Source organism: Halichoeres trimaculatus, unplaced genomic scaffold (genome assembly GCF_033239565.1).
Source record: "Halichoeres trimaculatus isolate MK-OKI-2021-1 unplaced genomic scaffold, fHalTri1.1 fHalTri1_scaffold_21, whole genome shotgun sequence".
Lineage (NCBI taxonomy): Eukaryota > Metazoa > Chordata > Actinopteri > Labriformes > Labridae > Halichoeres > Halichoeres trimaculatus.
Window position 1 is genome coordinate 1,423,491 of NW_027437199.1, and position 12,057 is coordinate 1,435,547.

At 46.1% G+C, this 12,057-nt stretch overlaps 1 protein-coding gene across 18 annotated transcripts in view; it reads right to left on the minus strand.

The window, feature by feature from the left end:
* celf2 (cugbp, Elav-like family member 2) overlaps positions 1–10,377 on the minus strand; it is a 293,462-nt gene extending 283,085 nt beyond the window's left edge. For 10 of the 18 annotated variants that reach the window (XM_074698176.1, XM_074698175.1, XM_074698173.1 and 7 more), the window contains exon 1: positions 10,148–10,375. In XM_074698176.1, coding sequence (XP_074554277.1) covers positions 10,148–10,200 — 53 coding nt within the window. In that variant the 5' untranslated portion in view covers positions 10,201–10,375. Of the gene's footprint in view, positions 1–10,147 lie in introns of all 18 variants that reach the window. The other 8 variants (XM_074698179.1, XM_074698177.1, XM_074698178.1 and 5 more) reach the window with 3 other exon arrangements.
* Positions 10,378–12,057: the final 1,680 nt, after the last annotated feature.

The following is a 12,057-nucleotide window of genomic DNA, read 5'->3' on the forward strand; positions in this document are numbered from 1 at the left end:
GCCTGGAGGACCGATGTTGCCGGCAACACTTGTGATTTTACATCACTCTGAAGCGCATTGAGCAACCGTGACTCATCTCACAGACATGCTGAAGCTGCATGTCCCCAAAAAGGCCGAGCACAGACCCAACAAAAACCCCGTCATGAAGTAAGACGCCGTCTTGTGATTGCAGCTCTGTCACTTCCTTTTTTCTCTGGGTGTTCCTGAAAGCTCCAAACGTCCAGCGTGGAAGTGTTTGGGGAGGTCTGGTGTTTTCTTTGGGTTAGCTCTCACAGAGGAATCAACCGGGAATAAAAACGTCTTTCTGAGGATTTCCAGATGTCACCTTCTCCATAATGCTTCATCGCCTTCGTGCTTCCTCTGAGCATGTGCAAACCCTGACCGCTGCATACGAGCTGCATGTGATTCATCATCACAGCATGAAATGTGCCGATCAGTGCAAACCTCTGTTTATTTGGCCGATTAATGCTGAAAAGTTGGGATAATTGGTGGATCTCTTGCAGCATGTGTTCCTCACAGGAGCTGTTGTGATCGATTACAAAGAAAGAAAACACAGAGTAATTGCCTCCATGAGTGTTTTCAGCCCGGTGTAAGCGCTGGGCTCCTCTAAGAGGGGGTTTCCTCTGCTCTGCTCTGACATAACTCCACGTCTGGAGCCAATCAGGCCTGCTTGTTACATCATACAGTATTCCCGCTCTCTGGACTCCACCCTGCAGCGCTGCTCTCTTTTCAGCAGCGTGTTGAACAAGCGCTCCTTACAGCCTGTGATCTCCTTTACAGCGCACACTTCAGAGTGTGTGGGAGCGCTTTACATCCTCAGTCCTGCTCAGGGTTTGTCCTCAGCTGGGGATTGTTGTCTGTTTGTGTCAACCTGCTCGTGACCTCTGACCTTTAGCTGGGAACAAAGCGACGACTGATGTTTCATATCCATACCACTCACTTTTTCAATAATGTGACGGATCTTTAGAAAAACCTCTTCTTCCTCACTCATCGGACACAGATTGGGATCGAAAGAGTCTGAAATCACCTCTTCTTACAAGAAACTATTTTTTTCTCTTGCCCAAATAGTCTAAGAGTTACGGTAATGGATCTGCTCTCGTCAATTATTGCCTGTGATTGGAGCTTTAATGAGCCGTTCCACTTCTCTGACTTGGTCCAAATGGTTGAGGAGTAACAATAATTTAAAGATCACTTATAAAAAGAAGAATATCATGTAATCTTCTGAAATAAAGCAGTTAAACAAAGCAACGCTCCTTAGGATCATAAAAATAAATCTGTGAGCTCAGTCCTAATGAATTTTAATGACGCAAACTAAAAAATGCAGAGTTTTAAGAGTTTTTGGCGCCAAAGTGACACAGTTATGGAAAGGCAACAAACTTTATGGACTAGTTTAGGCCAACATCATGGTTTGGTTTGACTGATTTTATATTGTACGTTATACTTTTGGGGTCTTTACGCCTTTATTTGGACAGAATAACTTCTTGAAATGGAAGTGAACCTAAGCTGCCCACTACCTGGACATGCGGCTTAGCCCGTACCTGGTTTAGTTTGGTTTGAAATGTGACTTTTCATGATATAAGAAATAAAGGACGTGTTATGTAGCTTATGTCACAGACATCTTAGCTAAAGACGACCTTTCCAGTCTCCTCCTTGTTGTTTTGTTACATCTGTTTATCCCAGCGTCCAGGCAAAGTAACACAAATTTGAAGTTTCTCACCAACTCGCAAAGTTTTTCCTCCAAAAACTGTCACCGTTGATGTTTCTTTTTTGTGTCAAGAGCCGGGTTTCCACCAAGCAGTCCAGTTCGGTTCAGTACAGTTTGGTACAGTTAAGCCAGATCCCGTTTGTGTTTCTACAGCTAACTGTGCCCTCTTGTGGTAGGAGGCGTGTAAGCCAGATGCCGAAAGCCACAGCTGTTTAACAATAGCGTAGCAGCTTACCCTGCTAATAAATCCAACGAAAGAGAAAAACGCGACGTAAACAAAGAGCAACGATGAATCGACCAATCAGCAGTCTGCGGTGTTGTAGCTCCACCTTCTGAGAGCGGTTCGGTTCAGTCTGGCACCCATACGAAAAGGTCCCAAAAAGTGGGACAGCTCGTCTCGGTTATTTGGGGATCTGTCCTGGGATAAGTCAGTGGAAACGCCACAAAATGCGCGATGTACAGAGACGAACTGAACCGGTCTGCTTGGTGGAAACGCGGCTTAACTAGAGCTACAAACCAGGTATCAACAGCAAAACTGTCCCCATAATTTCCAGCGGTCCCAGTTCATTTGACCCTTTTCTGTAAGTTTTATGGAAAATCCTGGTATTTGGATGATTCTAGGGATGCACAGATATGAAAACTTTGGTCGATACAGATACCGATATCTGATATCCAATATCAATATTGCTGTTATAGCCGATATCAGATATTTACTGATATCAATATTTGTTAAAAACAAAGTGAAAAAACAATCTGAGATGATGTGTCGAGGTAGTTCAGAGAGAACGAGCGGCGCCATCATGAGAAAAGACGACAGAGATCATGGAGAGGATTAAAGGATGGAGCGCCCAGGACGAACATGATCAAAAAAGTACGTTTTGTCTGTTATTTGGATCAAAATCATGAAGAGAAACATAAAAGAAGAGAGTCCACTCTTCTTGGGTCGTTTTGGTGTTTACAGAATCAGAGAAAACACGATTATTTAGGTCTTTGGGAATCGTTCAAGATGCTCTGAAAATGCTGGCAACTAATGAGTGAATATCGGCCGATACTGATTCTGACATCGATATATCGTGCATCCATCTATGACTCATCAAAAATATCACCATGGTAACCGTGTGATGAACGATTCCTGGCATGTAGCGACACGGATGGGGAATGTGTATGAGAGAAACCAGACTTCTGTTTGTGTGAATAAGTCACTTTATGTCAAAGTTTTGCGGGTTGATTAGTTGTCTTTGAAGTGCCGCATCTGTTGTGTTTGCTCGCTAAAAATGCTAAGCCTAACCAACCTTTGCTTACTTTAATAGTTACTGTGTGAGTGTGAATAACCATGGGAATCGATGTTAAACACCGCGTGTGTGAGAGCGCAGATGTTGTGCACGCCTGGAAGATCGTTCATTTGTCCAAGTGTGCAACAACAACTTCTTCTACTCTGGTTTAGCACTGGGGTAGATGTGTGTTAGCGAAACACCGCCCCCTGTAGTTTGTGAATGGTTCCACGCTGGTGTAAAAACCACATACGTTTTCTCGAGCTGATCCCCTGCGCCTTGTTTCCTAGCCTACAGACAACAAACTAGCTTCTAGGGCTGAACAATTTATCGTTTTCAGATTGAAATCTCAATTTTAGACAATGCAATTTTGAGATCGCCAAAGCACCATTTTTTTGCAGCGCTCCTGACTGACTCAGGATCTGTTGTGTCAAGTGTTATACACATTCTCTTTAACAAATTTGTAGACAATCTATATGTTAAAAGTGCTGGTAAGCAGGTCAACAACACAAAGCTTCTGTTTAGAAGTAGAAGTTGATGAAAACAGGTTATTTATCATCACTATTGATGATTAAAAAATCGTGAATTGCAATATCTGCCAGAAAAATGAGATCTTTTCCTAAAATCGTTCAGCCCTACATGTGAATATCCCAGAGCTTGATTTGAAGAAAATCCTGAATGGAATTGAAATCACAATATCTGCCAGAAAAATCGCAATTCAATCTTTTCTTAAAATCGTTCAGCCTCCAGACACATGTAGCTCATGTAGTTAAAACAAGTCGACATGTTAGCGTCTGAAGCTAAATCTTCAAAACAAACAGTTAGAAGACACAAACTGGAAGTGACACCACAGTATCGTCTGTGTATCACTTCATTTTTTACTCAAACACCAATAAATCGACTGTAAATGAACGATTTTGAATGTTTAATGAGTCAGTGGTGTTAATGAGTCGTCAGAACTGAATTTAAAGACGACTGGAGTCCGTCAGCTTACTTCCTGTTTTAAAAAACAACATTTCTCTCTGTATCTGTCTGCCCCTGTCATTTCTTCTTCAGCTTGCCCTGATTTTACTTCCTTTTTCTCCGTTTTGCAACACCCCGGGGTCACCATCTGCATGGCAACACTCACAGCACGACACTTCCACAACCGGCGGCGCTCAGACCTCTCAGAGTCTGTCTCTGCTCACATAAACCTCCGATAACCACGGAGGAGAGTCCACACCACGGCGTCGTCAGCGTATCGCTTTGTTTTTCTACCGTACGTATCCATAAACACGCAGGAAAACGACTTCGCTGATCCTCACAGCTTCTCTTTGACCTGCTGAAGTCAACCCAACAAAACCAAAATCTCCTCTGATTGGTCAGTTCCCCTCCAGCCTCCGGTCCAGCATCCATCAGTCACACACATACACACACACACACACACACACACACACACAGTTTTTTTATTTTCTCCTCTTTATTTTCACCGGGCAGCGTGCCAGTGTTTTTCTTTCCTCTCCTGACTCTCATCCCTCCTCTTCCTCCGTAAGCTTCCCGTTTCTCGTTGCAAGCGAAAGCTGTTTATTTATTCAGACAAGATCTATTTTTCTCCCTCATTTTTTTCCAACACATCCTTTTCTTTTTTCTCCCTCTCTTCCCCCTGGAGAAACGCTGTGAGAGGATCGCTGTGAAGGGAGAGACGGGGGAGGAATCCGACGTGTTGGAAATCCACGACGGATAATGATCGGGAGGAGATGAAGGAATTATACCAGGAGAGAAAAAGGGAATATGTAAAGAGAAAAGACACACACATGTATACACACACACACACACACACACACAGGTGAGGTCCAATGATTGTGAGAATAAGACTGTTACAAAGTGCGGCGCTAAGCTGCAGCCACAGGGAATGATTAGTGTACAGTATGTGTGTGTATTTTTAGCTTTTTGTGTGTGTGTGTGTGTGTGTGAGATAGAGATCAAGTGCAGCGCTCCAGGTGCTGCATTATTAAACAGATTTGTCACTTTGGGCCAATGGTGTGAAGCGTGCGTGTGTGTGTGAGAGCGTGTGTGTGTGCAGAAGCTAACGTAAAGGTTGCATTGATCGTTTTTATTCGGGACACAAAAAGCAGAAGATGAGCTGACGAGAGGAAGGAGGGAGGAATAAAAACAGAAAAAGAGGAGAAAAAGGAAGAAAAGAGGTTTGGGAATCCGTGGAGTTGAAGATAAAAACAAAACATCATCAAAAACACGCGAGAAGCTCTCACACTCAGGTCGTCATGTGAGGTGTGTGTGCTCCACTTGTGTTTTTAAATCCCCGCGGCTGCTGTTGACTAAGCCGATCTTTGTTGTAAGAGAAGGGAAAAAAGCAGCTCCTGCATCTGCTGCGACGAGCAGCAACACTGGTTTGAGTCAGAAATAACACGAGAGACACACACAGTGTCCTTTCTGACGGAGTGTGTGTGAGTGTGTCGAGTCTGGCTGGTGTGTGTGTGAGTTACTTTGGGGAGAAATCAGGCATCCAACAGAAACTTTAACCTGTAAACGGACGGTTTTCATCCCTCTTTAACCTCCGTCCCGTCATGGAAAGGGAAAAAGTTGGAGAAGAATCTGATGTTTTATCGTGCAAAAACAAAAAGCTGCACATTTTTCATGCAGCAAATGCAACAAGACACTTCCACCGTGCAGGATTGAATCTAATGCACAAGCATTTCTGCTAAAAATCGCTGCATCATCCCAGGAAAATCTGGAGGAATGATCCCTGCAGACGTCGACTTTTCTGTCGCGTTGCTCTGCAGGATCTGGGAGTTGCTGCTCTACATCTGCCTCCATTTGTCTGCTAGTGGCTGCTAAATCAAAGTTTTATGTACTTTTAATGTTGCAACAAGTAAAAAGGTGACAAACTCAAGTCCGGCAAAAAATAAACCTCTGTATCCGTTTAAATCTGAACAAACTTATTTTCAAGAACGATGGAAACCTGAGGCCTGAGCAAACTGACTGTTTTCGACCTTTTATTCACACAAACAAAGCCACACCTGCAGTTTTTGATCCTTTCTTTTGTGGATGAGTTTTCCTAACGTGTAGCTACAGCTGGAGTGAAAGTGTCTGATTAAAAAAACTGAATCTGTGTGAGCTGTAGCACCCGAGGCCGTGTGCGGATAAAGTTTGAGTCCGACACCTGAACCAGCTCCTCTTTCCTCCCTCCCTGTCATCTCCTCACGTCTCTTTTGTGGTTTGTGACGCGCTCTCGCCTCAGCTGTGTAATTATCCCTCGCTGATTCCCGGGGTTCAGAGGAATCCAGCCCTCCCTCCTCTTTCTCCTTCTGCCCGCCCCGTCCGCCTCCGTCACTCGGATGCTGAAAGCCGGATTGTTCTGCGGCGCTGTGGAGCTCTGACTGACAGCTGGAGGGGGAGAGGGGTGTGAGCGTTTCGCCTGGACCGTCCCGCCTGCTGCTGTCACTTTGCCTCCAACTTGTCGTCCACATTTTTCTCCTGTTTCACTCGATTAAAGACGCAGCGCGAGCAGACGGTGACTCTGCACTTTGGAGGTTGCACGTCAAAGGTTTCAACTTGAAATTATATTTCTTTGTTTTCTGCTGTGGCGTTGAGCTCTTCTCTCAGAAACATGAAGCGTTTATGCAAATCTGAAAACAGTTTGTGAAGACACCACCAGACTAATTCTGCAAAAACGATGGAGAGTCCATATCGGACGTCAACATCCAGCAGCAAAGAGGAGTAAAACAGCTGCTTTTTTCATTTTTTTTTCTACGTAATGGTTTCAGCGTCCTGTGACACTCAAAACGTGCTTTTTGGAGCCAGAGATTGTGGTTAAAAACACTCACACCTGTCCATTTACGGCGGAAACGCTCGGATTTAAAGATAAAAAAACGCCGACTTTCTGCCGCTACCCGCTGAAATATCAATAACTGCTTCCACCAAATGTTTTCTGTTTCAGCCTAAATTAAAATCACTGGAGAAATAGGTCTCAGATAAAACAGCAACCACACACACACACACACACACACACACACTCTCCTCACACACACACACACACACACACGCTGTCATCAGAGGGATTTACAGATTCAAACAGTGGTCTCGGTAATTAGGCGGATGGATTTGAGCCTCTCCTCGCGCTCCGCCGGGATATAAAGCCACACATAATGCAAAGCGGACGATCTCTGAGAGTGGATTAATTAAAACCAACACGGCGGGGTCAAAGGTCAAGCCCCCCCCCTCCTTCGCTGGCGGCCTCCCTCCCTCCTCTCCCCCTTCCCCTCGCAGCAGCTCGGCGCTGCAGGACGGAGCACCTGTGTGAGGATTTAATGATTGGACGAGGCAGGAAACGGACCCCGAGGAGCCGGAGAGGAGCGGCACAGGAACGATGAACCTGGAATTATCCGTTTTTCAAAATAAAAGCGCGTTTTTATCTTTCACTCCAGTTTCTGCGTCTGCGGCGATGATTCACGGGAAAGAATAAAACCTCCCCTCGCTTCTTGCTTTTCTTTCTGCGATAATTGAATACAGAACACACCTCATCTCCGCTGCATGTGTGTGTGTGTGTGTGTGTGTGTGTGTGTGTGTGTGTGTGTGTGTGTGTGTGTGTGTGTGTGTAATCAGATGGAATTAATATGCATGCTGTTTCTCATTATGGAATAACTGAACTGCTCTTCAGATATGTGGCGTGCACCACGAGAGGCACGGACGGATTTCTGCGCTCCCTCCTCAACACGAGTGTGTGTGTCTTCGTGTGTGTGTGTGTGTGAGCAAAGATTGTGAATGCAGTGGAAGCAGAGGAAGACACACCCTGCTTTCTTCACACACACACACACACACACACACACACACACAGATTTGTGAGTGGCGTTAACTCCCGCTTAAAGTCGATGTGATTCCTCAGAGATGCGTTGAACGGCTAATTGCTCTAATATGCAGATGATGTCGCCCTAATTGTGTTACGGCGGCGAAGTCTCATTTTTCATGGACGCCGTGGTTTTCGTGATAATGTGGCGGTTTTAATGATGCAGCATTTTTTTTTTTTTCTTACGAGTTGAGTCGCTTGAACGCAACGCCGCAACCTCAGGAGGCGTCAGCTGATTTGATGTCGTGAGAAAATTTGAAGAAGTGTTTGTCCTTTTTGGTTTCGCTTTGGCGTGACGGCTGCTTCTGCTACAAAACAACAACACACACTCACACATTTTCTCGTTAAGGCTGTGTTTATGATCTTTGAGTGTGTGTGTGTGTGTGTGTGTGTGTTTGAGTCTCGTTAAGGAGGAAAAACATCGCGCAGCTTCATTTTCATAAATGATTGAGAAGAGTTTGAGCTTCTCGTGTGTGTGTGTGTGTGTGTGTGTGGGTGTGTGTGTGAACCCTGAGAGTGTATGTGTGAGTGTGTGTGTGGGTGACGGGCCAACGCCGCGCCGGCCTTTATTAAGAAACGCGGTTGTTGTAGAGGGACAGCCGCTGCCGCCTCGACTCTGGAGGAAGGACGGTTTAATAAAGAGAAGAGACCGAGGATGGAGGAGACGTAAACACTCCTCGTCTCCTTCTTTTGACTCCTTTCCTCTGTCCTAGCAGCTGGTTCGACTCACAGAAACGACTCCCTCTCACAGTCTGATGTCAGAAAGTTTACATCAGGTGATACCGGCTCCTGATTGGTCGCTGAAATCAGCTGGAAGTTGAATTTGTACAGGCAGGTGACGGGTGAATAAGTAATCCTCTTGCGTCCAAAAAAATGAGGCGAGAAAAACGTTTTTTTGCGTCTAATTTCTCCTTTTTGACCTTTGACCTTTCAGCTCACTACGGCTGCTGTGAATCCGTTAAATTTTAATTTGTCATCTCACCCAAATTATCTCAAAGTGACATTTTTATCTCTACCAGGAGATCCGTCCTCGTTAGAGCAGAGAGACGCAGCGAGGACAGAGTGTGTCCACGGAGGAAGCCCCTGCTGCAGCTATTTATGAGTGTGTGTGTGTGTGTGTGTGTGTGTGAAGATGTGTGTGAGAGGGTCAGCTGCCCGCCCCACTTCCCAGCCTGGATGGTCATCACTGCCTGTTTGGGAATGACATCATTTATCCCCCTCCTCCCTTCCTGATTGGTGGGTTGGTGAGATACGGCTGCTCTACATCACGGCGCTGCTCGCTGCTCGGGGTTTGTGGGTAATGATGGAGGGAAGGAGGGCAGCATGGGGGGGACAGATGATAAAAAAAGGAGGAAGCAGCATTAAGAGAATAATTTGAGGGTCTTAAGGCTTCTGTCTCCTCTCGCTCGTTTCTAAAATAGAATTTGCGAGATAGTCCTCGCCGCCGCCGCTGCTGAGTCTGTCGAGGGAATAATGACTTATTTATCAAACGGCTGAAATATTCAGGGACGAGGCCCCTCTTTAAATCCACCGTCTAAATGCACGGCTCCTCTGCTGAGGCGCTTAATGACGGCGGATGTATTCAGAGGGTTCTGGGTGCAGGAGCCACCGTGAGTCTGACAAAAAGAGGAGCTCACTCAAGACAAGGTGAGAGGAGAGGAGAGGAGAGGAGAGGAGTTTCACCTTTGACCTCGTGGGAAGCAGAGCAGCCTCCTCCTCCTCCTCCTCCTCCACCTCCTCCTGCTGCTGCTGCCAAAGCGTAAATGTTTCTGGAAACGATAAAATTCACTAAAAGTGCTCTGGTGCAGGCGAGCCGCCATGAGTGGATGTTTCAACACAAATTCCTGGAGGGGGAGAGTGTTTGGAGACTCATCCAGGGGGGCTACATCAGCACGGGCGGGGTGGGGGTGAAGGGAGAGGAGGAAGAGGAGGAGGTGGGGGTGATGAAGGAGTGTTTTTCTGACTTCTACAGCTGGAATGGAGGGAGTTTGGAGATGCTGCTGGTGATGGAGCGCCGCGCAGGGCAGCAGCAGGGGGTTAATGAGATGTACGCAGACACGGAGCAGCTTGCATGCGTCAGCCTCATGACAGAGCGCAGAGGAGAAGAGGAGAAGAGGAAGAGAAGCTCACAAAGTAGACAGATCGCTCAGTACTCGGCGCAGAATATCGCCAAACGGCGCAATCCGTGCGTAATTACGCACCGCTCTAACGTCCCACCCTGATTTTCCCCTAAAACACCCACAGCGCACTTCTCCCGCTGCTGAATCACCCCGCTCCGCTCTCCTCGCACAATGGCGCGGCTGTGGATGTGAAACTGACCGGGCTTACCTTAACACGTTCCAGCTTTTCAGAGGGTCCAGGTCTGAAATTATAGAAACCATGGTCGAGTCGCGGAGGCAGCACCGGGAGAGGGAGGGGGTGCGGCAGGAAAAAGATGGAAAGAAAAAGCGGCGCAAAAGGCTGTAAACTCCGTCTGCGAATGGCAGCGATCGCTCGGATGCAACCCGTCCTGGTTGTTCAGTGGGTGATGAGCGCTGTCACAGCTCGCTCTCCTTCTCTCCCTTCCTCTCTTCCTCTCTTTCTCTCCCTCCGCCCCCTCCCGTACGAAGCCTGCGCTCTGCAGACGCGGCTCCGCTGCCTCGGCGCCTCTTTCGCTGTCAGGCAGCAGAGATGTACAGTAGGAGAGTCAAACCCCAGCGAGGAGCTCATTTAGCTTCAAAAAACACACCCGGGGGAGAAGAGTTTACACGTTTCTTTTTTTCCTCTCAGACCCTGAACACTGCACAATCTGCACACTGCAAAAAGTGGGAGCAGCTTGATGATTTTTGGTCCAGTGTGTGTGTGTCAGGGGCGTTTTAACACACTCTGATTCTCTTTAACTTAAATTCTAACACATGAAAACTCTAAATCTGTTGCTAATCTGCTGATTTTAACACATAGGGGGAGTTTGCACAAGTTATGAAGCAGATAATCTTTCAGATTTTCCTGCTTTTGTTCAGTTACTGTGGATTATGTCATCAGTTTTGATGCAATGAGCTCAAATTAAAGCCGCACTTTCCAGGATGTGCAAACGATCAACTTGCAAGACTCGTAATGATTTATGCTTCTGTTGCACAAGTTTGTTGAAGTACAATAAATGCACATTATTGATCTTATTAAAAGTGTGCAGAAATTCAGGATTAAGGAGCTGTAATGTGTGCATTTCACTTTTTTTTAACCGTTATTATTCGAGAGAAGAAGAAACAAGGATTGTGTCCTGCTCAAATCTGCGGTTTCAACAAATAAGATCATAAAAATGTGGCTAAAACAACTGAAAACTCAAAAATACAACTCCCTAAGAAGGATAGAGACATAATCTAATCATCAATTTCTTAATCCAGCTTCATTATTTTAAGAGACATGAAGAAAAACAAGGTATTGAGAACACGTCAGATGCTCAAATCAGCAATTTGATTTTCTAAAGTTATAAAAATGTGGTTAAAGCAGCTGAAACTCAAAAGTTCACCCCCCTAAGAAACCCAGAGACACATTAAACCATCTGATAATCTGTAATCCAGCTCTCTGATTCGGAGCCACAGGACCTCGCTCCCACAGAAACATTCGCCAACTTCTCCGCCACAGTCCACCAATCACCTCAGCCCTGCAGAGCATCTTGTTCTCTAAAAAAAAAAAGCTGTCAGCGCTGACTTCCTGTCTGTCACCACCACATCCTGTTGATAACTGTTGTTTCTCCTCCTCCTCCTCCTCCTCCTCCCTCCCCCCTCTCTCTATAGACCCGGCAGCAGATGCGTCATCTCTGGCGAAGAGTGACACGGCAACAGCCAAGTCCCACCTATCCCGAGCTCCTTTCTATTTGCTCATTGGGAGAAACAGATGAGCCTCAGCGGAGGGAGAGAAAGAGTGTCAGAACTGAGTCTGTTTCACATAATTGTCTGGGACAACAGAGCAGAGGGGGACTGAAAGTCTCTGCCAAAGCTGCTGGAGTTTCTGCATGAGCAGTTTATTTTCAGAGTTGTGATATTAGTCACTGCGCTCGCAGATAACGGTCACTCTGACAGGAAGACGCCATGAAACCTCCCGTTAACAGAGCAGAGAAGTCACCCTCATCGAGTTAGTCGCAGTTTGTGTAGATGTTTAACTCTTCACCTTTAACTAGAGCTAAACACGTGAGTCGTGGTCATCTCCAGCTGAAGCGGGAAAAGCTGGAGAAGGTACGACGACGGTGATGTGAAGCTACA